The following is a 26,870-nucleotide window of genomic DNA, read 5'->3' on the forward strand; positions in this document are numbered from 1 at the left end:
AATCTGTGTATGTCTACGCTGGACAAAAGAAAAATCTTATTGACACAGGCGTGTTTGAGGAAGGAGGGCATGGGGTCAGAGTTCTGGCCTTGTGCTTATGAAATGCGGATTATGTGTCGTCTCTAAATCCTCTATCTGCTTATCCACTAATGAGACAGTACGAGATGATAAAAACGGACTGCGACATTGAATAACGATTGATCTCTGTACACAAAGGGCACATCCGTGCACTTGATCACATAGCACCTGTTTAATGAATCCTATTTCCCATCTTCAATGTTAATGCATTAAAAGACACTCGACGGAAACATGAATATACAGCATTAGTCTTTGAATACATTTGCATGGAGTAGGTCTGCTCCGAAATCATCTTTAGAATAGAAATGATGCTCAGGTCCTAGAATAATTGGTGAAGTACCTGGAGTAGGAATACACTATTGTGTAGGCTCAAGTGTCCTAGTAATTGATATTCAGGTTTCAAGGTTTCACTTGTAGAAATGGTAAATATGGGGTTTTATAAGGAGGGCTTGAGCAATATAGGCGATATTAAAGTTCCACAGACTCACTGACATTTCCAGAAATCACACTGATAAGTACCAAAAAAATAGCTATTAGGTATTTAGCATGTTGTTTTTTTCATCCAACTAATTGATTAATTGGAAAAAAAATAATCAATACAATGAACTATTATCAAAATAATCATTACTCGCAGCCTAGCCATGATATAGCCTGCAATCATTTGTTAATTTAACATTCACTTCACAATATACACAACAAGAATAGTTTGTTTTAGCATCAAAACCGAGATCATCCCTTCTTTCAGTTTAATAGTGTATCATTTGAAAAAAGATAAATCATTCGAATGCAGAAATCACAGGGATCATGACAGCTTAGGCTTTGCTTGAATCATATTGTCAACAAGTGATCAGCTAGTAATCCAGTTGGACATGTTCAGCACAATCCTCCAAAAGCACAGAATGCAAATCTTTTTTTTTTTCCACAAAGTGCTTACAAAAATATTTTAGTTTGGTCATTTGTCAAAAGTTTGTTTGCTTATTCTGAATGTCACTCAGGCAGGCAGCCAATGATGTGTGCAGTCACAGCTGTAAAAGCGCAGCGTGAAAGGAACAGTCATGCACTTCACTTTGATCAGTCGTGTGGCACAGACCCACAGCATCCAAGCAGAAAGTGAAATGTGGATTTATTTCATCTACTTGATGTTTACTTTTATTGCTTTATGTTATTAATGTATTTTGAATTACTGACATTATTATTGGCTTGATTTTTTTTTATTTCATAAATCTTTGTGAGACTTCTTTCTCCTGAAGCTCTTGGACAGTTCTGAGAGAAGACATGAAATGACCGATAGGTTACAGCATTGTCAGTGATGCACAAATCGCTTCCATTGATTTGCCACATGGATGCCTGGAAATTATATAACACCGTTGACTTGAGCCATTTTTTTAACATTCTAGCCTTTTTTTGTGATGGTGAAGTCATGTATGACATTGCTTTAATTACACACATTGTGGATTATTAGCCTACACCAGTATGTGTTTTATGTGTAATGAGCAACTGGTGATAATTTCATGTACATTATAAGCATAAGACTCTGACTGGCTGGGGTAGTTACATTGTGTGGCACACACACTACTCAGTGTCACTGCTGTGCTGAGAACGATCCACCTAAACAATACCTGATCAGTCGTGCTTCTGATCGACTGAATAGTGTGTTGCTGAAAAAATTAGCATAGCAACAGTCAGTAACTGTATACCTACATGGATGTGACCTATATGTGTCCCTATTTAACTGACATGTATACCTATTTAACCAATATGTGTCCCTATTTAAACTATATCTATACCTTTTTAACCGATATGTGTCCCTATTTGACCTATATCTATACCTTTTTAACCGATATGTATACCTATTTAACCTATATGTGTCCCTATTTAAACTATATCTATACCTTTTTAACCGATATGTATACCTATTTAACCTATATGTGTCCCTATTTAAACTATACGTATCCCAGTTTAACCTATATGTATCCCTGTTTAACCTATGTGTCCCTATTTGACCGATATATGTCCCTATTTAAACTATATGTATTCCTATTTAAACTACATGTGTCCCTATTTAACCAGTGTCCCAATTTCACCTATGTGTTCCTATTTAAATGATATGTATCCCTATTGAACCTGTATGTGTCCCTATTTAACCTATATGTCCCTATTCATCCGCATGTGTCCCTATTTAACCTATATGTCCCTGTTTAACCTATATGTATACCTGTGTGACCTACTTGCATACCTCTGTGACTTATATGTCTTATATATGACTTATATGCAATAAAAGGTCCAGTGGTAACTCGGTATACAAATGCAATAAAATTGCACAATTCAGGAACTGAGAAATATATATTTTACCACCATTAAGTACCACTTATTCCTGTTTGCTAATAATACTAATACTAATACATACTAATGCATGTAATGCTCTCACCCATGTGTTTCGGTTTCTGTAATAAGCAAAATAGTAATTTTTCATTCATTCATACTTCTTGAGTAACTGCTTTATCCTGGTCAGTGTTGTGGTGGATCTGGAGTCTATCCCATGAATACTGGGTGTGAGGTGGGAATACAGCCTGAATGGGACGCCAGACCATGGAAGGGCACAATGCACACAGAAACACACACACACACTTGCACACTCGAACCTATCCACCTGGGAGATGAAAGGAAACCTGGAGAACCTAGAGGAAGTCTATGAAGAAATGGGGAGAACATGCAGAGAAACTTCACAAAGACCGTAATCTGAGCTCAAGATCAAACCTGGGACTCTGGAGCTGAACCCCAAATATCTATAGCTATAAATCTTAATTGTTAATGGCTGTTTATTTGCATACAAAAAATCTGACATTAAAAACAGGATAAAATTTGACCACAAAACAAGAAATTCATGCCATGGGCCAAAAAACCCCGATTAAATTTCCAAACTGACAAAAGTTTGGATTACACCCGAGCCGATGTGTGCGGTACAAAAGATGCACTGAGGAATTCTGGTTACTTCAGCCACACACGTATAGTTTAGCTGGTGCTTAAATGAGAAAGGAAAGGTCTGACATGTCCCTACCACAGCATGTGTGTGGACAGCAGCCAAATATTTAGTCATTAAAGCTCTTCCTAGCCTGAAAGTACGGTTTTGCAGGAGTTCATTATCTGCAGCAACTTGACTCATTCCAACTCCATATGTCTGGTCTGGCAGTCCAATCACATACCAGTGAATAATACTTCCTGAATAGACACTAACGCTGAATTTTAGCATGTTTGGTTTATTCAGAGCACACCTGCCACATTTCCACATATATACAAAGTGGGTTACAAGTATGTAAAATAAGAATGAGTTAGGAATGAGTGCGTTTAGTCCAGGACTATATAAACTTGGAAAGCTATATAAAGCAGTCATCCAGTTATCCACACACACATCAAGCGTAATCCTGGGTTAATTTACAAAATCCACAAGGATTCGCAACTGGGGAAAAACATAAGCCCAGGATAATCCGTGACTGGATAACTGGAAGATTGGTTTTATGCATGTCATACCTGGTAACAATTAAGTGTCTAATGAGTCACAGGTCAGGATTGAGAAATGACTTTAAAATGTACTTGACAGAGGAATGTGTTCTTTTAGGATGCTGTGAGGAATGAATGAAATGTAAAGAAGGACGGAGTGAGATTTTGGATATAAAGGATACAGTATGATAGGTATGCTATTGAGAAAACATTCTCAAAAACTTTTCTTGATGCTTTTAAGGGTTATAGAATTTCCAAGGCTTTTATAAGCTAGAACTGGTCAGAAGGGTCATTCATTTATTTTTACATTCAGGCCATACCCTTACATTTATCTATTTTTATATAGTTGAGGGTTAAGGGGCTTGCTGAGAGGCTCCATAGTGGCAGCTTAGTGATGCTGGGATTCGAACTCATGACCTTAGGAGCAAAAGTCCAACGCCTTAACCACTGAGCTACCACTACCCACTATTTTTGTTGGGTTTTTTGGGGTTTATCATCTTCCTTCCCTAAGTCTAAGCTAATGAATTTACCTCAGACCTCCAGACGACGTACTCGTGAGCAGTGGTATGCTGCGCTTTCCTCTGAAGCCACTTTCTAGGGGAGAAGAAGGTGCCCGAAGTGCCTGAACTGGCGAGGAAGGGCAAATCCCAAGCCGTGTTCCTTTTCCCACTTTTAAAGTCATAGTCGAAGTGAAAGCTCGATGACGGCGACGTGTCGAGAGGTGTAGCGGGAGTGGAGAGGGATGGCGACAGCAGCTGATGCGTCCATTTGAGCGTCGTGAGCTTGGAGTGCGGCTGCGTGGTGATTTGGGACGCACCCGGCTCTTCGGACAGCCTGGCGCTCTCAAACTCAGCTCGCGTTAAATCAGAGTCAGCGTCGCAGTTTCGGATTATAGCCGGGTCTAAACTCCGGGTTTGGCGTAGTCGCCGCTTGGTGATGCCCCTGGAAGCCGGGGACGAGCAGGAGAAGACGCTGTGGAGAAGCCCTTGCGCCGACGCCATGGTCGCGGTTCTCACTTCCCTCACAGGACACGCGCCAAAACCTCACGCGCTCGCCATGGCGTCGACCAGGATAAGATCCGTTAATCCGCGCTACATCGCTTCTTTAACTCAAATCCTGCCCTAATAGACTTAGGCTGCGTGTTTATGGAAGGGGCAGAGAAGTGCGCGCTGGCAGTGGAGGCTTCCTCCAGAGACAACTGGTCGAGTTTGGGAGGGAGAAAAGGGTTTGGAAACTCCTGTTGTCTTCTCCCCTCCCTCCACAATCCCACTTTCATTCAAGTAACTACAGGACAAACTTTTCTAATCGCCTCAAAACTTGTTTACTTTTTAAATTAAACTTTATTAATATTCTGAGGGGTAGTGGTAGCTCAGTGGTTAAGACGTTGGACTTCTGATCAGAAGGTCGTGAGTTCAAATCCCAGCACTGTCAAGCTGCAAGTGAACAAGGCTCTGAACTACGCAGTTGTATAAATCTCTATATTACAGTGTTCTATTTACATTAATCAGAATTTATGAATATTTTAATTAGTACTGAGTCATCTAAACACTGCATTCAGATTAATACGCTATTCCGATTCCTACCATGAATCAACTGTTTTAATCAGACATTTGTTGCATGTAAACACCTTATTCACCTTATTCACTGAAAGGAGATATATGCACATGCTCAGTCCGCAAGGAATTGTGGGTGCTAACAGATGCTTACCCGACCCTTTCCATTTCAAGGCAGTGTTGTTGGCCATTTGTGATAGTGAGAAGTATTAGAGTTCTAACTAAATTAGTGTGAAAAAGTAGTATAAAACTAATAACGGAGCATACTGTATAACCAACGGCAGCATCTTGACTCTCCCAGGAAATAACAGCAGGAAGGAAAAGCGCATGTGTATCTCGGCATACTTACAACAACCATGTACACAGGAATATTCCAATGCCTATACGCATATCAACATCATATTCAGATTATGGCTGCAACCCGAATACAGACTTAAATGGAATTTGACATGCATGTAAACGTAGTCAATGAGATAAATGTAAGTTGCTCTGGTTAAGGGTATCTGCCAAATGCCATAAATTTTTACAGCATAGAAATACACACACGTGAGTTGAGCAAAGCTCAAAAATATACAATTAATGCACACATATCATACATTTACACAATATTTACAAACCACCAAGAATTCAAATTTTTAAGAGTCCATGGATGCTTGTTTCCTGTTCTTCTGTCCATTGTTCTTTGTCTTTTCAAATCACTCACAATCTGTTTAAACACAATCTCAGAAGGGATATGGCACTGATTGATAATCATTTTACGTCTCGTTTTCCATATTTTATAATTAACAATATATATTACCAACCAGTAAAATTCTTTCACATTTTTTTAATCAAATTTTTATCAAAAATTCCATACATTATCATTTTTTCATTCATGTTTATGTCCAATCCTAGATTTCTCACTTTTTTGCCATATCTCTGCTGAGCATGGGCAGTGCCTTAAAAGATGATCTATAGCTTTGTATTCTTTGCAATTTCTTTGCCTGAGTCCTGAGGACTCCAAAATGTGTCTTAAGATTGATGACATTTAGGTATTTTTCTACGGCTGTGTGTTTACTGCTCTGTGGGCACCACATAGCCATCACATCATGATATCAATGAATCATTTTGACCTTGCTGTGACATTTAGTTTAGTTTTCCCCTTCAAGCATTTTCTAAACCAAAAAAATGCATCTTTTATTTGAAAAACATGGACTGTCAGAAAAACAAGTACTTGAAATGTCCACTTTTGTTCTCTATATGGACAAAAGTATGTGGACTCCTGACCGTCACGGCCATACATGGGCCTTCCATCTTGTATATTGTAGCATCTACCATTAAGATTTCCCTTCTCTGGAACTAAGGAGTCGAACCCAACACGTATCCACAGCCATTTCCCAAAATCTAGTGGAAAGACTTCCAGAAGAGTGGAGGCTGTTCTAGCAGGAAATGGGTGACCAAGTCTGGAATGGGACCTTCAAGCACCTATGGTTGTAATGGTCATTTGTCCAGATACTTTTGTCCATATAGTGTATAAACAACAGGTTAAATCTCATATCCTAACGGCTTCTTGGGTTTGTCTCTCTGGGGAAATTCATTTATTCATCTTCAGTAAAGACTTTATACTGATCAGGGTTATGGTTTATCCCGAGCTTGGGACAGTTTATCCTGGGAACACTGGACGTCAGGTGGGTACACACCCTGGAAGAAACACACAAATTCACACACTCATCCACACATAGGGGTAATATGAGCATAGCCAGTCCAATTACAGCCATGTTTTTTGGGACGTGTGAGAAGAACTCAGAGGAGAACCTGTTAAACTCCATGTAGACAGTAACTCTGGACCGTGGAGCTGTGAGGCAGAAACATTACCCACTGAATCAACATAAAAGAGACAAATATTTCCGTGTGGGTACACTGTCAGGAAAACAAGTACTTCTCCGTGGCATAAACAACACTTTTAGAAATGTAAAATTTTTACCTTAAAGTGTTCTTCAATTTATCGCTCATGGTGAACACTTAAATACAACAGTTATCATACTGAGAAAAACTTCTCAGTATATCTTTCTAAATAGGGATAGGAATGAACACAACATTTCATGAATGTAAATCACTGAGATTTCTGTTTCTGAATATAGGTGAAAAATGATTTATTTTAAAATGTGATTTTAGGTGTTTTCACATTCCTAAGTGTGCTTTATAGGACTTGAAATCATAATGACACATAAATTGACACATAGCAGGACACATGCTTTTCAGGGATTTATGAAATGCTTGAGTTTGCCAATTGGGGAGGAGCTAAGCCTTCATAAATGTTGCTATCTACTCTCTTTAAAAAAAAATAAAAAATTGGCATTGGGGCTATTCAAGTGTTCTTTGGATAGTTTCCGATGGTTGGATACTTTTCATCGCTCCCCAACAGGGTTCTACTTGCGGTACAAGACGAAGAACCATTAAAGGTTGTAGATTTACCTTTTTTTTCTGAGAATTTTACATTGTATGTCCACTACACCTGAATTAAAGGAAATTAGGTAAAGGTGTACCCTTGAGGCCACCACCCTCAACACTGGTACACCGAAAAGTACAGTTCGGTATCAGAGAGTGAGATTACAGCAAGTAACCTCAGGGGGTTAGATTAAAGCATAGAGTTATTTTGCTAAACCCTAGCACCTCTGAGGGAACCTTTAGAGTGCTATACAGAAACCTACACCAAAGGTGTTCTCTTATATAAAAAGTTCCAAATAGAACCAATTTAGAAAGCTAGAACTGTACATTAACTGGACTTTTTCCAGTAGTGTACAGCACTACACTGCACAAGTCAGTGGAAACGCTTAAAATAATAATAAAATAGTAATGCAAGGATGTGTGTGTGCTTGTGTGTGTGCGAGACATGTTCATTCCTATTATAATAATCCCAGCTATATTGAGCCATGGAATATTACTCAAGTAAGAGAATATCATCTCTACCCATAAATTACACAGAGTTTGTTTTTCAAAATGAAGCTACCAAGAAATATGAAAATATCATACCAAGAGTATGAAAATATATAAATATGGTTGTGTAGTTACCCCAGAAACATTTTCTTTGGCCATACATGAAGAGAGATGTGTCATAATTTGTGTTCGACACCATGTGTTTGTGAGTGTGTACTCATTGCCGACGGAGGGAAAAAGGGGCGACTGATCGCAGGCCACCGGGGGAGGGAGTGTTCTGATAAAGCTGCTTATAAAGAGACACTGCCTGATAGTGATAAGAGTTCAGTCAAATTCTAGCAGTCTAAAAACAGAGAGAGGAAAGAGGCAGGGAAAGATAAAGGGGGCATGAGACAGGACGTGAATACATGCAACATGCTGATGGTTGACTGGCTTTTCTTTGTAAACCCAGATTGAGATAATAAAGATATAGACAAGGGTTAGGAAAATCATGGTCTGCCTCATCGACTTCCACTTACCAATCCCGTCACCATTTTCAGGACTGCTTTATTATATGATTAGATGAGCCCTTTGAAGGCCAGAACAAACCAATATTATTCTAGTCTTCAGATGCAAATCTTTCTACCCTAAGCAACTTCTAAGTGCAGAATCCAACATGGAGATGAGCAGCTGGATGAAGGACATTCTGTGTAAACTCTAGAGACTGTTGTGTGTGAAACAGTCAGGAGATCAGCAGTATCTTAAATACTTAAACCAGCCCATCTGGCACCAACAACCATACCACCGTTAAAGTCACATTGATCACACTTTTTCCTCATTGTGATGATTTGATGAGAACATTAACTGAAGCTCTTGACCTGTATCTGCATGATTTTACGAATTGTGCTCCTGCCCCATGATTGGTTGATTGAATAACTGCATAAATGACCATGTGTACAGGTGTTCCTATTAAAGTGGATAGTGAGTGTATATTTAGTATTGTACAAACTTTTTTATAGTACACGTTTTGGGCCAATGGGCACAGAACTACACTACCCATCAACCCCAGCACATCACATATCACTTATCCCTCACACCTGTTTCCTGTTTCACCTTTACCACCACTATTTAAGTTTCAGTTTTTCAGCATCTCATTGTCAAGATTTTTGTTGTAGTGTTGTTTGTTTTCATGTGTTCCATATCATTGCTTGTAGTCTGCATGTTTTTGCCTTGTATCCACAGTTCATGTTTCTGGGTTTTGGTTGTTTTTTAGTACTTTATATAATAGATTATCTGCAGTTGCATCTGCCACTGTGTGTATGTACAGTATATATATATATATATATATATATATATATATATATATGTATGTATATATATGTATGTATATATATGTATGTATGTATATATATATATATATATATATATATATATATATATATATATATATATATATATGTATATCCTTCAGAAGTTTCTAAAAACCCCAACCTCACCAACCACCCCCTTGCCCCCAAACACACACACACACACACACAAACACTTTTTTTTTTTTCTGTATTGCAACATCAAATTTAAGCATATCAGAATGGGATTTTTTTTCTTCTCCCTTTGAAGTGACTGTCTGCAGAAATAAAATGTAACTAAATTATTTAGATGTCCTCAGAATGATTTGGAAAAAAATCTAAAACTGCTTAACTGAGAAGTATTCATGCCCTCAGTGTGAATTGTCCTTTTGCAGCAATGACAAATTTGAGTTGTCTCGGATGTTTCTCTGTGAGCTTTGTACATTTTGATTTTGGCATTTTCTCCTAATCCTCAACACAAATTTTCTCCAACTCTGCCAAATTAGATGGAGAATGTTGGCAGACAGCAAGTTTCAGGTCATGCCACAGGTTTTCAATTGGATTTAAGTCTGGGCTTTGACTCGACCTTTCCAAAACACAAACCTTCTTTTTTTCAAGACATTCCTTTGTAATTCGTGCACTGCGCTTTGGCTCATTTTCCTGCTGGAATATATATTTGATCCTAAATAACTTTAATACTCTTGTACATGGTTAGATGCTAAATTGCATTTCATGGTAAAAGCACTTGTACTTTATGCAATGAGAAAGTTTAATCTAATCTAATCTAAACTAATCTAATCTAATCTAATCTCATTACTGCGTAGTTATCAGTAGTGCAGTATTGCTTCAGCATTTTGTCAAAATGTACCATTTTGTACTTGTGTTTATGTCAGATGATGTTCTGTAATTATAATACCCAGTAGTAGTGTCAGCAGGTCATGATATTAGAGTTTGTACCTTTTCTTATGATCTCATTCATATGAAGTCAAACACAATCCAAACATATTGCCCTGTCTTGTTTAATTTTGTGATGAGTTTTCATGTGATCGGGTTTAAAACATCATATAATCATTGGAGAATGTGAGCATTTGATATCGTTTATACCACCAGCACTACTTCAATTCTACAGTTCTGGAAAAAGAAATGGTTTTCTTTATCGAACCTTTTGCTAAGAAATGCCTAACATCTTTTTTGGAAAATATGACAAAATGACAGTTAAAGATGCCGTTTCCTAGAAAAGTTCCCTAGAAAAGAATGTTAATACGCAAAGGAAAATTGGCATGTATGAGTCTCATGAGTAAATGGCCAGGACCTTGGATTCAAGGTCTATGAAAGAAACTTGAAAGCAGAATTATTATAATTTGGAGATATAATTATAAAGAAAACTGGATTATATATACACCAGAGACGAGGTTCTTTTCAGCTGAACTTTCAGCTTCAAAAAAAAAAAAAAAATTGAAGGTAACATAGCAAACTAAAAATGACTGTATCTAGCCATGTAACATTATCTAGTTAGCTGACTTGCTAACTTTAGATTATGCATTTTGGCCATCACTTGCAGACCTAGGGTTTCTGTTTTAAAGTCTAAAGAGTTTCAGACAGTTAGCAAAATATTCAAAGCCCTTTTATTAAATAAAAAAAAATAAAAAATCTTCAACCACCCCAGCCAATCTTTCCATCTCTACAAACTGGTATAACTTTATTACTTTACTCTCCTAACCTACGGAATAATCCACCTCAGCTAGTCAACTAGCATGCATTATGGAGGTGTATGCTAATTTTCTAGCAGTGTAGCTAGATGGGAAACTAGTTATTTAGCACATAGTCTAAGAAGGTAGTCTAATTAGCATGCTACTTAGTTGATGAGTTTGTGGCTCAGCACATAAGAATATTGAGTAAGTAAGTAAGTAAATCTCCCAAGGAAAATTTTCTCATGTGACATACTGTAGGCGATACACCTGAGGGGAAGTTGATGAGGAGTTAGTTAGACTTTATAACCCAAGACACAACTAACAGCTTTTAAGTGTGCGTAGCAGTAATATTTATAACGTAGCTCAATCCGCCTCCCCTTATACATAGCGTTATTTACATCTCCTGTATGTTGTCTGTGTGTGTGTGTGTGTGTGTGTGTGTGCGTGAGAGAGAGAGAGAGAGGGAGAGAGAGAGAGATCTGAGAAGCCTGATAGATTTGTTGTACAGAGTTCTTTACAGAGCAATGGATAAAAAGTTGTATGCAAAAGAACATGACCAAAAAGTCATTTTAAAAAAAGCCATTTAAACCCCTCCTCTCCCCCCGTACACACAGAAATCTTGGGGTTTATAAAAGATGTAAAAGCGCATAAGAATTTGAAATACCAGTTAAAAGTATCTCAGTAAAATGTTTCAATATGCTGGTGTCTCCTTTGCCTTCCTAGAAGGCTTGAACTCTATCTAATTTGAAGAAGCACATTGACGTACGTTTAGCTAATTTGCCTACATTACCTGCCTGTATTTAGTAACTTAGCCTGTTTTCTTTGCTAATGCCGGGTTGGACTAGCATCAGTTTCAGTAACTAACACAATTGGCTAGGCAGCTAGTCAAATTCTAGCTAATTGTAAATACTGGTTAGTTGCAGGATATTATTATTATATTATTATTATAATACTTCTGATTAATAGAAGTCTTCTATTATAAGACTTCTGACTATGTAGCAGTAGTCATGCACATGAGCAGCAAACTTACAGAGATTGAATGATGTTTTCAGGCAAACCAGTGTAGTTGCTGATAACAGTTTTAGATAAGTAATAAAAGTTAGTTTTCACATCATAACATGACATTAACTTAAATTCATTAGTTAAAATATGTACTTTTTAGTTAGTGAATTGCAAGCTTTTTTACTTCCCTGTACATTTTTTGGCCGGATACTTCCACTTATAACTGAGTAAGATTTTGACACGTTATGTATAATTTCACTGAAGTATAATTTCTCAGTACTCAGTACAAAGTAAAAAAAAAAACCCAAAATCTTTATATTTAACCTTTATTATTACTGAATTTACTAGAATTGTATGGTGCCTTGTATGATGAATACTATTCTGAATATGATACTAGACAACATTGAGTACTGAAATCAGGACTGAGAGTGGATTTACATGACCATACATTACTGTGCATGTAGCATGTAATAGAAGTTCAGAACAGAAAAGAGGGAGAGAAGCAATTTTGATAGATTGAGGGAAAGAGGCCCCTTCCTCTTTTGCTCTCTCCACACACACACACACACACACACACACACACACACACACACTGGGTGGGACATGGAGAAGGCAGCCAGTGGTGAAATCAGTTGAACAGAATTCAGCATTGACCCATGGGTCAGAACAGAGGATGACGTCACTGCACGCTTGAGCCCACACAACACACAACACACTCACACAAATACCAAGAGACACATTGTTTCAATAGGACACTGCAGGACAAGGATGTGTAATGGGACATGGGACAGATATAAATAAAATTATGATTTTATATATGTATATTGGTATGAAGGACATCTAAAATACTGTTAGCCTTATAATATTCCTGTATACATGATAGCAATAAAGATGTGTCTAAGTGCAGTGGAACTCATGAAATATGGTACAATGTTTTCAAAACATTGTTTCATTGTAAGGAGATACCTTGATTTGCCAAAACCCATGATATTGGGTTGGACAATTATTGCATCATAAATGTTTTATAACATTCCAGCCCTGAAGTGAGGAACACCATGAGGAACTATTTACAACCACGGCAATAAATCACGAAGCTTGACTCACAGGCTGTTGGCTTGAGAGAGAGCGGCCTTTCTTGCGTCATTGCCTAAAGATGTTTGTTTAATGAAAAAGTAAATATCGTAAAGCATCATATGGAATATTCCAAGTAGAGCAAATGGTTACTATGTTCTTGTGTTTGGGGATGATACAATACGCTGGTTATATAACTAATTTTAACAGATTCTATATAGGTTGAGTATAAACAGTGGTTAAAGTCATTTGTGGCATTGCACTTACAGTAACATGCAATCGAGTACAAATGTTTGTGTGGTCTTGCAGTGCTTGCTAGAATTATTGGCGCCCTTCATAAAAATGAGCCATTTTTCAGGCTCCTGAGTGGTGCAACAGAGAAGCGTTCGCCCTATCGTCTGGAGAACGCAAGTTTGCATCCTGATGATGCCACACCCATCTGGGACTCCGAGTGAGCAAAATTGGCTGTGCTATCTGGAAAAGAAGGCATACACTCTCTCCCCTGTCAATCACGCAACACTAGCCATGGGTGTCTGTGATCTTATGCATGCAGAAGGGGGCGGATAGCGCTTTCCTCTGAGTGTGTTGCACTGCTCTGTGATGCAACATGAGCAGCAGTTTGAAACGATTCAGTTGGCTTGCTTCATGTGTCTCAGAGTAAGCACACGATAGGCTTCACCATCCCTGCTTGGTAGATGTCGCATGATAGGGGAACCCTAACTGGTGGGTGGGAATTGGCCAAGACTAAAATATTAGGGAGGAAATAGAGAGCAGCTTTCTGCTCAAACAATACGAGAAACAATTTATCTTTGTTCTAAGAAATATTAAGAAATATTTCCCTAAGGAATATATTAAATAAAAGCAAACATATAATTATTTTTTTTTTTTGGCCCCATTTTCTCCCTAATTTGTTCTTGGCCAATTCCCACCCACCAGCCACCTCTCCCCATCATACAACAGCCACCAACCAGGAAAGGGTGAAGGCTAACACATGCTTAACACATGAAGCCAAACAACTTCATCTAACCACATCAAAGGACAGCATAATACACTTGGAGGAAACTGCTGTCTGCCCTCTTCCACATACACGAGCTCAAAGACACCTGTAATTGGCTAGTACCACTGTGATTGACAGGAAAGAGAGAGAGTATGCCATTCCTTCCACTCAGAGAGGACAGACAATTTTGTTCTCTTGAACTCCCAGCCATGGATAGCTGTGGCATCATCAGGATTATTGATCTTCAGGCAATAAGGTGAACACTTTTCTGTTGCACCACGTGAGAGCGCTATAAATTATAAACTCCAGGATCTCTGTTGATGCCATTAACAGTGTCATGTTTCCCTGTGGTATAAATATGAGGTTGCACACATGTAAAGTCCCTTTGTCATCCATTACCATGGAAAAAAGAAACAAGAACTTTTAACAAAAATGGTTGTTGACCTGCACACAACGAGAAATGAATCTAAAAATGCATAAGCAGTTAAATATCATTAAGAACAATCAGGGCCATAGCAAAAAAGATTTGGACCCATGAGCACACTTACCCCCCACACAGTGAGGAGGACGTGGAGGAGTCCTCCACATTTAGAATTGCACAGTTATAGTTGATACTTTTGGTTGTCAAGTTTCAAAATCAACTGTTAAACATCGCTTTCATAACAACAAGCTGTTGGGTAGTGTTGCAAAATAGAAGCCCTTGCTGGGAGAACTTCACAAAATCATGTGTTGTATTCAACTGAGACCAAATCAAATGTTTTGGTCATGCACAGCATTAGCATGTTTGGTACTTAAAAGGGATTGAATACAAGAATCTGATTCACACTGTAAATTATGGAGGTGGATCAACGTGCTTTGTGCTCAGTGAGGCTGTTGTGAAGACTGATGGCACTTATGACAGCTGGATTTCTGTAAAGCTCCTTCGTGTCAATGCCTGTTGTTAAAAGCACTATACAGATAACGCTGAGTTTAGGAATTCTAATAACAGGATATTTTAACCTAAAACCTGATTTTCTATGCCCATGAGGTTCAGAATTGGCCATTGATATGGCTTTCAACAACACATTGAGACAAATATACTTCCAAATCAAATCATAACTAGATAAAGAAACACAAAATCACAAAAGGTTTTGCCACATGCACAAAATAAGCATATAAAGGAGCTTAAAATTTTAAAAGGTCCTTGAGTACCCAAAAAAATTCCAAATATGAAAAACTCCTGAAAAACAAAACTTGCTCAGAATTAGACGTCGTCAGATTCATCCCTCTATGAGTGTTTCCAACCTTGTTAAACATTACAGGAAGAGAGTCAGTGCTGTTATTCTATCCACAAATGATTAATTATAAGGGTTGTAATAATTTAGAAAAATTGCAGTACTTAAAAAAAATCTTGTTTGAGCCCAAAATATCACTTTTTTTTGCATGTTAATCATTTTATAGATTACATCTTGTGTGTTTTTGTGAAGGGTGCCAATAATTATAGATAGGATTATAGGACATCAACATCAACAAGACATTTAGTGTGTTAGGTTTTGCAGATGTTTCTTCATTATTCATTATTACAGTTAATAATAATAATAAATGGTCAGAGTATTGATATCAGTTCAAAAGTTTGTACCCCTCTTTTCAAATGTGATATAAGTAAATATTCTCTAATAACTTGTTTGTTCATCCTTCATATTATAACTATTATAACTGCATTTAACCTCTTTTTGTATCCTCTGAGCAGCTATTGGTTCCTATCAGTTGCAATATTCAGACCTAGAAGTCAAGGCAAATCTTCTTTTCTAAATATTTTTCTGTTTTTGCCTTACATTTTTAGGGCTATCTTGTTGCAGGCCAGGATACACCCACATTTCATTTTTAATGTCTTGGGATTCAGTTTATTTGTACATAAATTGCAAACCATGGGTACGTTTTTGTATTTTTGCATTTACAAACCGTGAGGGATGCAAAATTTGCACTCATCTGTACTTAGATCTGTATTAATAATCCGATGTGATAAAAGGACAATATGAAATCGTCTCTTTCTCACTTTCCCAAAAGAGCTATCTGTCTCTGTGTGTAAACTCACACAAGTTGAAGCTACGCCAAGAGCTTCTAAATTTAGAAAGGAATGTGCAGCTTTAAGCTGACTGAACATATTTAATCAGAAACACATTCAACCAACTTTCTTGGAGTTTCAGATGTAAACAGTGTGCAAGGGATGCAGCACCTACTAGGGTTAATCGGGGGATAATTATAATTCAGACATATGAATGATTAGAATTATATGACTATACAGCTGAGGGAAAAGGTTTACACACACCTAGGTTAAAGACATTCAAACTCAGTTTTTCACATCTCCACACATATCAGATTTTCACAGCTTCACACAAGTCAATTACAGCATCTACTTGGTTCACGTCAGAGGTAGTTTTAAAACTATCAATTAATGACAGATTTATTTCAGCTTTGATTCACTATATTAGAATTGCAGTGAGTCAAAAGTTTACATACACCAAGTTGTCTCTTTAAACAGTCTGGAAGATTCCAGAAATTGATGTAATGACTTTTAGAAGCTTCTGATTGGTCAATTGTTATAATTAGTTAACAGGGAGAGCACCTGTGGCTGTAAAAGGACCTACCATTAGGTCCTTTTTGCCCTTCATACTCTGGAGAAAAAAATTGTGGACCTCCACCAGTCTGGTTCTGCCTTAGATTCAATTTCCAAACAATTGAAGGTACCACAAGCATCTGTCCAAACAATTGTATGCAAATATAAAATTCTTGAGACCACACAGACACTGCATCGTTCAGGAAAGAGGCAAAAATTAACTTCCAGAGATGACTGAACTTTGGTCCAAAAGGTTCAACTGAACCGTAAGACGACAACAACAAAGGAACTGGTGAAGGAGTTGGAGGCATCAGGTACCAAAGTAGGTACATCCACCATACATCGCCATGCCCTGAAAGGCTGTCACATGTAGAAGAAATCCCTGTTCCAAGACCAGCATTAAAAAAAGCCAGGTTGAAGTTTGCAGGTGATCACCAGCCTTCTAGAGGAGTGTTCTTTTGTTAGATGAAACAAAAATTTAACTGCTTTGCAATAATGATCAGCACTATGTATGGAGGAATAGGAGGGTGAGGCTTTTAATCCAAAGAACACCATTCCACCTGTGAAGCATGGGGGTGGCAGCATCATGTTGGGGGGGGGGTTGCTGGAAAATGGACTGGTGCACTTCAGAAAATAGTAGGTATCATGAGGAAGGGGGTTTATGTAGAAGGAAGGGGGTTTATGTAGAAACACTGACGCAAAACCTCAAGACATCAGCCAGAAAGTGAAAAGTTGGTCAGAACTGTGTCTTCTAGCAGGACAGTGATCCTAAGCATACCTTCAGAGTTGTAACAAAATGGATTCAAGACAAAAAAGTGAAAGCATTGGAGTGGCCATCACAAAGCCCTGACATGAATACCATAGAAAATTTGCGGAATCAGCAAGCAGGGACACACATTTTGTATAGACTCAGCATAGATTTGTTTATCTGTCTTCCTATACTTGGGAGGACCTTCCATTGACATAATAATTAATGCAGCTAATTAATGCTATGCTGCACCTAAACCCTTACCTTAACCTCAGTATCCAAAGGGAAGCCTTTTGTTTCTTATTTATTTATTTGTTTGTTTGTTTGTTTGTTTATTCAATTTTATTTTTAAATAAAAGCTGCAGTTTTTGTTTAAAAAAACAAAAACAAAACTATTTTCTAGATATTCCTATCCTTGTGGGGATATAAGATATAAAAAATATAAAAAGATATGAAATACAAGCTATAATACATACACGGACACACACACACACCCACACACCAAAATGCTCCTCTGGGGTTCTCCGGGTAATAAACACTTCTAGCTTTCTAGAACTGTTAAGGAAAATGTCCCCACAAGCTCCGAACTATCGTAACTCTACATGAGGTTTACATAAGAACAAACTGATGACTTGTATTCTTTGACAATTAGTCTCATTACTTGAGAATATATTACTCATACAGTATACAAAGACATTGTGCTTATTTATTTTGTGTATTCATTTATTCATGAAGTTGAAAAAAACAGCAGGGTTTGTTTGCATGTTGTGGTTACCAAATCTCTGAGTCTGCAAAACACACACACACACACACACACACACACACAAGCACGCACACACACACAGTCACACACACACACACACACACACACACACATGCACACACAAAGGGTCTTTAAAAGCAGTCGTTCATTGGCAGGAACAAACTGAAGCTCTAGAAGCCAAACACCATTACGACTTTGTTTGGAAGCTAATCTGATGAGATGAGACCAAAATCTAAACTCTGACCACATGTTGGCACTGGAACACTAAGAAGATCGACTTTACAAATCAATTTTAAAAAATTAGATAGAAACGACCCCTTTAACCAGATCAAATTATGTAAATCATATTATAAACAATTTTTTGATATAAGGGATAAGAGACAGTTGCACATATTAGGTCACATGCAAGAAAAGCTATAAAATGTATATATAAATATACATGCAGGCATTTTTACATTTAGATTCTTAAACATCAATAATCTATACAAAAAAACTGTAAATTGTACATAAACGACAATCCAAACATTAAGAATACTAATCTTTTTCCTTTAACTTCATTTTATAGTTTAGTTGTCTGATAGGAATACACCTAATGACATCCACAACATCAAGTCTACATGGGGGAACAGTCACTTCAGAATACCCATGATCCCCCACGGCTTCATGGTAACGTGATGTTTAATGTCCTGGTTCTAATAGACTAAGTGTTACCACGTGTGCTATATTTATTTATTAGTTGATGATGCTTCACGGAAAAATGTCTGGCTTATCCAAATCAGCATCTTACCACTAATAAGATTAGTAACATTTCAATTTCTTCATAGAATATTCAGATGATTATGTTATAAACATTTTTAGAAATCAGCATAAATTGTACCTTTTGTAAAATAAAATGCCTAGAGAATGTTCATTTATTTTATTTTGGTATTTGTAATTTTTTTCTGCCAAAACATTTATAACTTTATCAGTAAAAAAAAAATATTGATTAGCATTTTGGTTTGTTGGGGAAACTCATTTTAGGAACTCCTATATTCATTCATTCATTCTTTCATCCACACGCATGCAAATTTCCAATCAACCAATCATGTGGCGTAAAATACATAAAATCATGAACACCTCTACACCTGCTCATTCATGCAGTTATCCAATCAGCCAATCACGTGGCGGTGGTACAATGCAAAAAAATCCTGCAGATACAGGTCAAGAGCTTCAGTTAATGTTCTCATCAAACATCAGAATGAAGAAAAAGTGTGATCTCAGTGACTTTGACCGTGGCATTGTGATTGGTGCCAGATGGCCTGGTTTAAGTATTTCAGAAACTGCTCATCTCCTGGGATTTTTACACTTCAGTCTCTTAGACTTTACACAGAATGGTGTGAAAAACAAAAACCATCTAGTGAGCAGCGGTTCTGCAGGTGGAATCGTGTTCTACCAGCACCAGCACCTTCGTTCATGCTTGTTTTGTGTTCATTTGTGTTATCTGGTGGTTTTGTTAATGGGTTTCTCCAGCTAGTTTAGTGCTGTGCTTAACCACCAAGCCTGTGTTTGTATCGTAAGTGTGCTGCAAGTGCACTGTTTTAATGACGCTTCCTGGCCAAGTTCATCGACACACCACAGTATACAGTTATACCATTATTATTTATTGTTATTATTTTATCTTCTGGGAAACATCTTATGTAGCTTCTGAAGGGCAGTACTAAATGAAAAAAAAATCTTTAAACAAAATAATAACAATTTACACCAATCATCCTGTTCGAAAGTTTACACCCCCTGGCTCTTCATGTATCCTGTTGCCTTCTTGAGCATCAGTGAATGTTTGCACCTTTAGTAATAGTTGCGTACGAGTCCCTCAGTTGTCCTCAGTGTGAAAAGATGGATCTCAACATCATATAGCCGCTGATGGAATGCAGAAGATGCTGGAAAATCAAAAAATGTGCAGTACCTGGAAGATTTTTCTTAAGAGCAGTGGGCAGTTTAAATGCTCAGGACAAAAAGAGACTCATGAACAACTGTCACGAAATATAAACAGTCGCTGATCATCCAGGTAACACACACAGTATTAAGAATCAAGCGTATGTAAACTTTTGAACTGGTTCATTTGTGTAAATTCAGTCATTATTGTGTCTTGTGGACTATATGTAAACATCTGTTATGTGAAATCTGTTATGTATGTAAACTGATTGTGAGAGAATTGACTTCCATGTCTAGGCTTATATCTGGCTATAATTCCACACCTGCAGTATTTCTGTTGGCATGTGTGAGAGGTGTAGCTCACTGCAGGGTTTAAGCTTCATTTCATTAAGACGAATGTGGGTGAGACAGAATGAAGGCACATAGCGACCTCTTGTGGATGGAAAGCAGTACCTCAGGAACTTATATGTCTCAAAATTCTAGATGGTCAGATTTCCTGTAGTCTATATACCTTTATATCCTCTCTGTCACAAGCATAACACCACACAAACCCCATAATAGAAATACAACATACATATATGTAGTGTGGAGCATTTCTGACAGGCCTAAAGTGTACAGCTTAAACAAGTAAACAACTAAAAAAAGACCTAAACAGACCTAAAGGGTCTGATAGAAACCGGAGGTTTACATAAATAGCCATAATATGAATATGGATACAACACTATTTGTTTTTTTTTGTTTGTTTGTTTGTTTGTTTTTCATATTTAGTTCATAGCATTTTTACACAGCATTAATTACCATGGAATATATGGAGATGTATTAGGAATAAAAATGTCACATTTATTTATTTGTTTGTTTGTTTATTTTGTTTGATTATATGTTTGTTTATTTGTTTATTTATTTTGTTTGTTTATGTTTGTTTATAGCTATGTAAAATTATTTAATAACTAGATTAAAGTAGCTAATCGTGTGCTCCAGGATTCATAACACAGAAATATAAGGATGAAATGAACATTTCAATTCCACTGAATGATACAAATAAATGCTTAGTGTATATAAAAAAAAGTGAAAAAATTTTTTTTTTTATTCTTATTTTTTTATTTTATACAAAACAAGCACAGAATAACAGTATTCAAAAATGAAGACCCTGCTGAATTGCATAGGAACACATACAACTATTATCAGAAATATAATTAGCAGTTATCATTAACCTTGTTTACATTCTAACAACTTCCTGATTGCTTGACGTCACGTCGTTCTACGGATCCCCGGATGGACAATCTTTGTCAGCTCCGGCGTTTAGGGTAGGCAGCATTGCGCAGGCTTGTCTCCGTAGATTTTCCTTTGGATAGCAGAGCGGCACGGAATGGGTTAAGGAGCGGGGGGTCTGGATTCCTCCTCTCCTGATCGCCATGACGAACAAATGAACTCTCGGGGAATGAAATTTAAATTCCATAAAGGAGAAAAAGTTCTCTGCTTTGAACCGGACCCGTCCAAGGCCAAAGTGCTGTATGATGCAAAGGTAACTTTACGCCGGAAATGTGAAAGTGCGCAGTGTTTTAGTTAGCATGCATCTCGGGATTCTTGCTTCCTGCTTGGTGTGTTGCAATAGCAAGTGCGTTCGAGTTGATTTGCGTGGTGGAAGTGGATTTGATCGCGGTGTTGATGCGGGTTCAGTGCGTGTTTACTCTGACATGCAGGATGTAGGGACTTAGGAAAGTTGTGATGTTACTCAGGAAGTTATACACGTAAACAAGCACTGCGGCTATCTGTTTACTTGTTTGTTTGTTTATTTGTTTGCATGTTTTATCGTGGGTGTGATGTAGCTGATTAACTCAGCTAGCTGCATGTGGCTCCTTATCTAGCTACCGCAAGGCCTTTTCCGTGTGTGCGCGAGACATTAGTGCACTTCAGCTCAGCATCGCGCGCGTGCAAACACACACACACACACACACACACACAGAGGGATGGATAAAAAAAAAAAAACAAATACACACAATGGCTTAACAGAGTTCAAACAACAGATATACTAGTCTTAAAATTCTATTTTAATAACTAACATTATACTCACAATCATCAATTAGCATTAGACATGGGAATGTTTATATTGGTATGTCTGCAGGCTGTGTCCTAATTTGTGCCCTACTTCCTATTCCCTACAAACTTCAACATGCTTTCTGTGTGTTCTGTATCCTTGAATTCATGTTTTGAAGTGCATTGAATATTGCAGTGCATTGTGGGTATTCAGTAATACGCTGGATATGTATTAACACACGACTACAAAACAGCAAAACCTTCAAAACAGTGCACTACTTAGTGAATGTGTTGTGGTTTGGGATAAACATGTTGTAGTCCAAACAACCGTGTTTCCTTCACGTGCTGCCGGAATTGTGGTTCCTACTAGTTCCTACTAGTTCCCGAACTAAAAGTTACAAATGAACGCCGTAATTACAGCGGGAAACAATTTTTGATACCCAGCTTTCTCACTTGTTATGAGTTATCATTCTATGATTAAGGAGGAATAGATGGTTATATTGGGCAATGTGAGTTATTCTTTTTTTCCCCTAAATACAGATATCGACACGTCTCTCTCGAGCAGCATTATACACTATAGAGATATGTTAGGAATATACCTAACAATATCGAAAGCTAATCAGCTATGCTGTAGCTATAGCTGTGCGCTCGATTGCGAAACAATTCGTAACCACCTTCAGTGTATTTGTAATTGGGGAAACAGTAAATGCATGGAGCGCGTGAAGGCAGCATCAGAAGCCGGTTGTTTCTTTTTTTCCCCCTCTCCTGAGGGAGTTCGATGACGTCACTGGGAAGCGCCGCCGCTGGAGCTGTGTTGTGTAGAGCAGCAGCGGGAAAAGGAGCTGGGGGAAAAAAAACGGTGTGGAATTCACCTGATTTATATCACAATCCTAACACATTGTTACACGATTGTGTTTTGTAGGTGGTGGACATTGTAGTGGGAAAAGATGAGAAGGGAAAGCGGATCCCTAAATATCTGATTCACTTCAACGGCTGGAACCGAAGGTAAGAAACACAAACACTGCATACCAGCTGAATTAGCCGTTAGCGTGTTAGCAATCAGACCGGCTTTAAAAAAAAAAACAAAACCACCAGCTCAGTAGTGCTGATCAAAACCAAGCTACACTACAGAACTCGGATAGCTTTTGGCTAAAGCTTTTAGCTAAACGGGTGAGCTAGTTCACCCGGTAGCTATTCATGGAGTTCAGTAACCATTCAGTAGTCCAGTTCCTCCTGCTGTGACACACGGAGACTAGAGCTGCTTCCTTTCCAGTCACTGACTCACCGCATCAACACTGTGTTTACTCCACAGCTGGGATCGCTGGGCTGCAGAGGATCATGTGCTCCGAGATTCCGAGGACAATCGCAAGTTGCAGCGTAAACTGGCTCGGAAAGCTTTGGCTCGCATGTACGTTTGCATTAAAGCAGTGTTTTTTTGTATTTTTTTCCCCCCCCAAGTGATTGTGCTGATTGTGCTGTTCCTGTGTTCCACGCTACATAGCTGACTAATGCTGCCTTCACGTGCTATCGGAATTACCGTAAATATGAGTTTCTCACTAAGAAGATGCACATGAATGACCCGTCAAGTCGTTATTACGGCTGGGAAACTCGCAGATCATTGTGATAGCTGATGGAATAGATGGGAGGAGTGCTAAACCTTCAACATGGCGGAGGAGAGGACAGTTTCTGTACTGAATGACAGTTTTATTCGGTTTTCTAAACCCAGCTGATTGTTAGCGCGTGCTGGTTTGGTCCTATTCATTTAAATACTATGTCAGCAACCATTTGTACATTTTTACCCCGTGAAAATAGCTTGTATTTGACTATAATTACATTATTATCAGCAAGCTAGCTAACTAAGTAATATGTTATGCAGTGAAAATAAAAGTAAAAGGAATATGTATGAATGAACCTGGCGTCGTCCATGTTTGTTTTTTCCGACAACAAAGCTGAAAGATTGTGAACGCGACATGCTCGTAATTACCACTTCAGAAGTGGAAAATAGGAGAATTCCGATAGCACATGAAGGCAGTATAAGTAGTTAAAAACTCTTTATAAGCAGTGAATATAAGTACATCCACACAGACATGTTGTTTAAATTGTACACAAATCTGTTCACCTGCAAAAAAGCAAAACAAAACAAAATGGCGCTGACGAGTTTAAATAACTTGTCCTCTGATTTTGATTTGTTGAATCTGGATCACGTGACAGTCAGGGGCGTGTCCCAAGAAATCTGTCATAAGCGGTTAAACATGTCTATGTTTACCTTCACACCAAACTATAGCTTTCTGTATTACAGAGCATTTTCAAAACTATAAATGGATATAAACTCTGTTTTAGTGTAAACAGAAGCAGAGAAAGCAAAAAAAAAAGAAATTGTTTGTTCTTAGGAATGTTTCTGGTTACTTAAACGTTTCCATTGATGCTTAATTGAGTGTAAATTTCATTGAATTGTTTACATCAAGTCAAATACCTTGTTCTTCACAGGAGGAGAAAAGGATGGAGGAAGCGACGTTGTCGTTTGCCAGGTGTTAACTCTGTGTTAAAAACCTTACCTGAAGACGAAAAGGAGGAGAGCGATGATCGTAAGCTTTACAGCCTGATTTATAATAGTGTACAAGCTCTTATTAACACTGTTTTCACACAAAACCTGACCTTGTTGGCTCGTTCAGGCTTTGCGTTATTCATTTCATTCACCACAAAAGATGTCGGAAAAATAGTCCCAGAGAAGTCCTTGTCTTGTGAAGTCTTTGCTGGTAATTTGTCAGTTTCTTTGTCATAATTCTGTCGTTTTCCTGAACAGCTTTGATTTCATCATCTGAAGACGGTGACGAGGACAATTCAGACCCGGAGACTTTAAAAAGCGAGAGCGAGTCATCTGAGGATTTAGATGAAATGGTACATATTTATTTAATTATTTACACATGCATATAGCTATTTGTGATTTGTCGTCTTTGTTAGAAGGCGTGAAGTTCCATTGCACCCGAAAAGAGTCCTGTACAGTGGATATAAAAAGTCTACATATCTCTGTTAAACTTGCAGGTTTTCGTGAGGTGAAAAATGAAACCAAGATAAATCATATCAGATCTTTTTCCACCTTTAATGTGGTATAGCAACCAACAATATTCAAGTGAAAAACAAACAAGCATTTTAGGGAAATAAAAGAAAAGAACAAACTTAATAAAAGAACACTTTAGAAAGACTTTAATAAAAGAAAAAGAAAAAAAAACCTGGTTGCATAAGTGTGCACAGCCTTTTATAATGGGGCATGTGACTGTGTTCAGAATTAAACAGTCACATTCAAACTCAAGTTCAAATGTAATTATCATACAGCAGGCTTCACTGAAGTGACTCTGATTAACCCCAACTAAAGATCAGCTGCTTCTGTAGGATTTTCTTGACATCTTCTTGGTTTTATCTGACTGCTGAAGCCATGGTCCGCAAAGAGCTTACAAAGCATGTATGATATCTCATTGCCGAAAGGTATCGATCAGGGGAGGGGTACAAAAGAATTTCCAAAACATTAGATGTACCATGGAACACTGTAAAGGCCATCATCAACAAGAGGAGAAAATGGAGCACCACAGTGACATCACCAAGAACAGGGCGTCCCTCCAAAATTGACGAAAGAGCAAGAAGAAAATTTATCAGTGAGGTTTCAGAGAGATCTACGGCAACATTAAAGAAGCTGCAGGAATATCAGGCAAGTACTGGTCACTCCCTGCATGTGAAACAACCTCACATATCCTTCACATGTCTGGGCTATGGGGTAGGGTGGCTAGATGGAAGCCTTTTCTCATGAAAAAAACATCCAGATCTGATTAAAATTTGCCAAAACATGTGACAGAATGTGTTATGGTCCGATGAGACAATGGTAGAACTTTTTGGGCAAAATTCTAAGATAAGTTTGGTATCAAAACAAGATAAGAACACCATACCCATGGTGAAGCATGGTGGTGGCAGCACCATGCTCTGGAGCTGCTTTTCTTCAGCTGGGGCTGGGGCTTTAGTCAAGATACCCATAATCAACATAGTCATGGATAGCTTCAAATACAAATCTAGTTTGTCACAAAACCTGCAGGCCTCTGTTAGACAGCTGAAGATGAAGAACATTTTCACCTTTTCCCTAAAGCATTTCTGTTAGATTTTCATTTGAATGTTGCTGGTTGCTGTGTCCCATTAAAGGTGGAAAAAGATCTGACATGGTTTATCTTGGTTTCATTTTTTTTTACATGACAAAAGCCTGCAGTTTTAACAGGAGTATGCAGACTTTTTATATCCACTGTACAATTTTGACCCCTTGCTACAACGATATGGGAGATATCTAAAACTACACTTTTCTGCTTTTTTAGCTAAAGCAGACACATAGGTGAAAAAAATTCACCCAGTGGAAAGAATGTAGCAGGAAAATGACCCGATTAACCTGTGAATTTCTGAAACTCTGTTTTGTGAGCCAGTTGAAAAAAAAAAAGAAGGCTTAGCTGTGCTCTATTTGGTCAGTTAAAATGATTTTGCCTTTGCTATTTTTAAAGCTTAACAGAATAGCTAGCTAACGTTACCCCTATCTTTAACACATTGTACAATTGGGATTTAATAATCTGTTTCAACATGAAATGAATAAGTACGGAATAAAACAATTTGCTGAAAATAATCCACAGCAAGATGGTGTGATGACCCTACCACCCCA

At 37.9% G+C, this 26,870-nt stretch overlaps 2 protein-coding genes across 2 annotated transcripts in view; one reads left to right on the forward strand and one right to left on the reverse strand.

The window, feature by feature from the left end:
- Positions 1-4,919, reverse strand: part of LOC113537388 (rho GTPase-activating protein 6) — a 120,978-nt gene extending 116,059 nt beyond the window's left edge. The window contains exon 1 of the mRNA XM_026931841.3: positions 4,107-4,919. Coding sequence (XP_026787642.3) covers positions 4,107-4,577 — 471 coding nt within the window. The 5' untranslated portion in view covers positions 4,578-4,919. The remainder of the gene's footprint in view (positions 1-4,106) is intronic.
- A 16,500-nt stretch (positions 4,920-21,419) lies between these two features.
- The window catches only part of LOC113537371 (male-specific lethal 3 homolog), a 28,827-nt gene continuing 23,376 nt past the window's right edge, over positions 21,420-26,870 (forward strand). Inside the window, 5 exon segments of the mRNA XM_026931810.3 lie at positions 21,420-21,671; positions 23,106-23,188; positions 23,496-23,591; positions 24,671-24,768; positions 24,987-25,081. Of these exon segments, the coding sequence (XP_026787611.3) occupies positions 21,573-21,671; positions 23,106-23,188; positions 23,496-23,591; positions 24,671-24,768; positions 24,987-25,081 (471 nt within the window). The 5' untranslated portion in view covers positions 21,420-21,572.

Source organism: Pangasianodon hypophthalmus, chromosome 26 (assembly GCF_027358585.1).
Source record: "Pangasianodon hypophthalmus isolate fPanHyp1 chromosome 26, fPanHyp1.pri, whole genome shotgun sequence".
NCBI classification, from domain to species: domain Eukaryota; kingdom Metazoa; phylum Chordata; class Actinopteri; order Siluriformes; family Pangasiidae; genus Pangasianodon; species Pangasianodon hypophthalmus.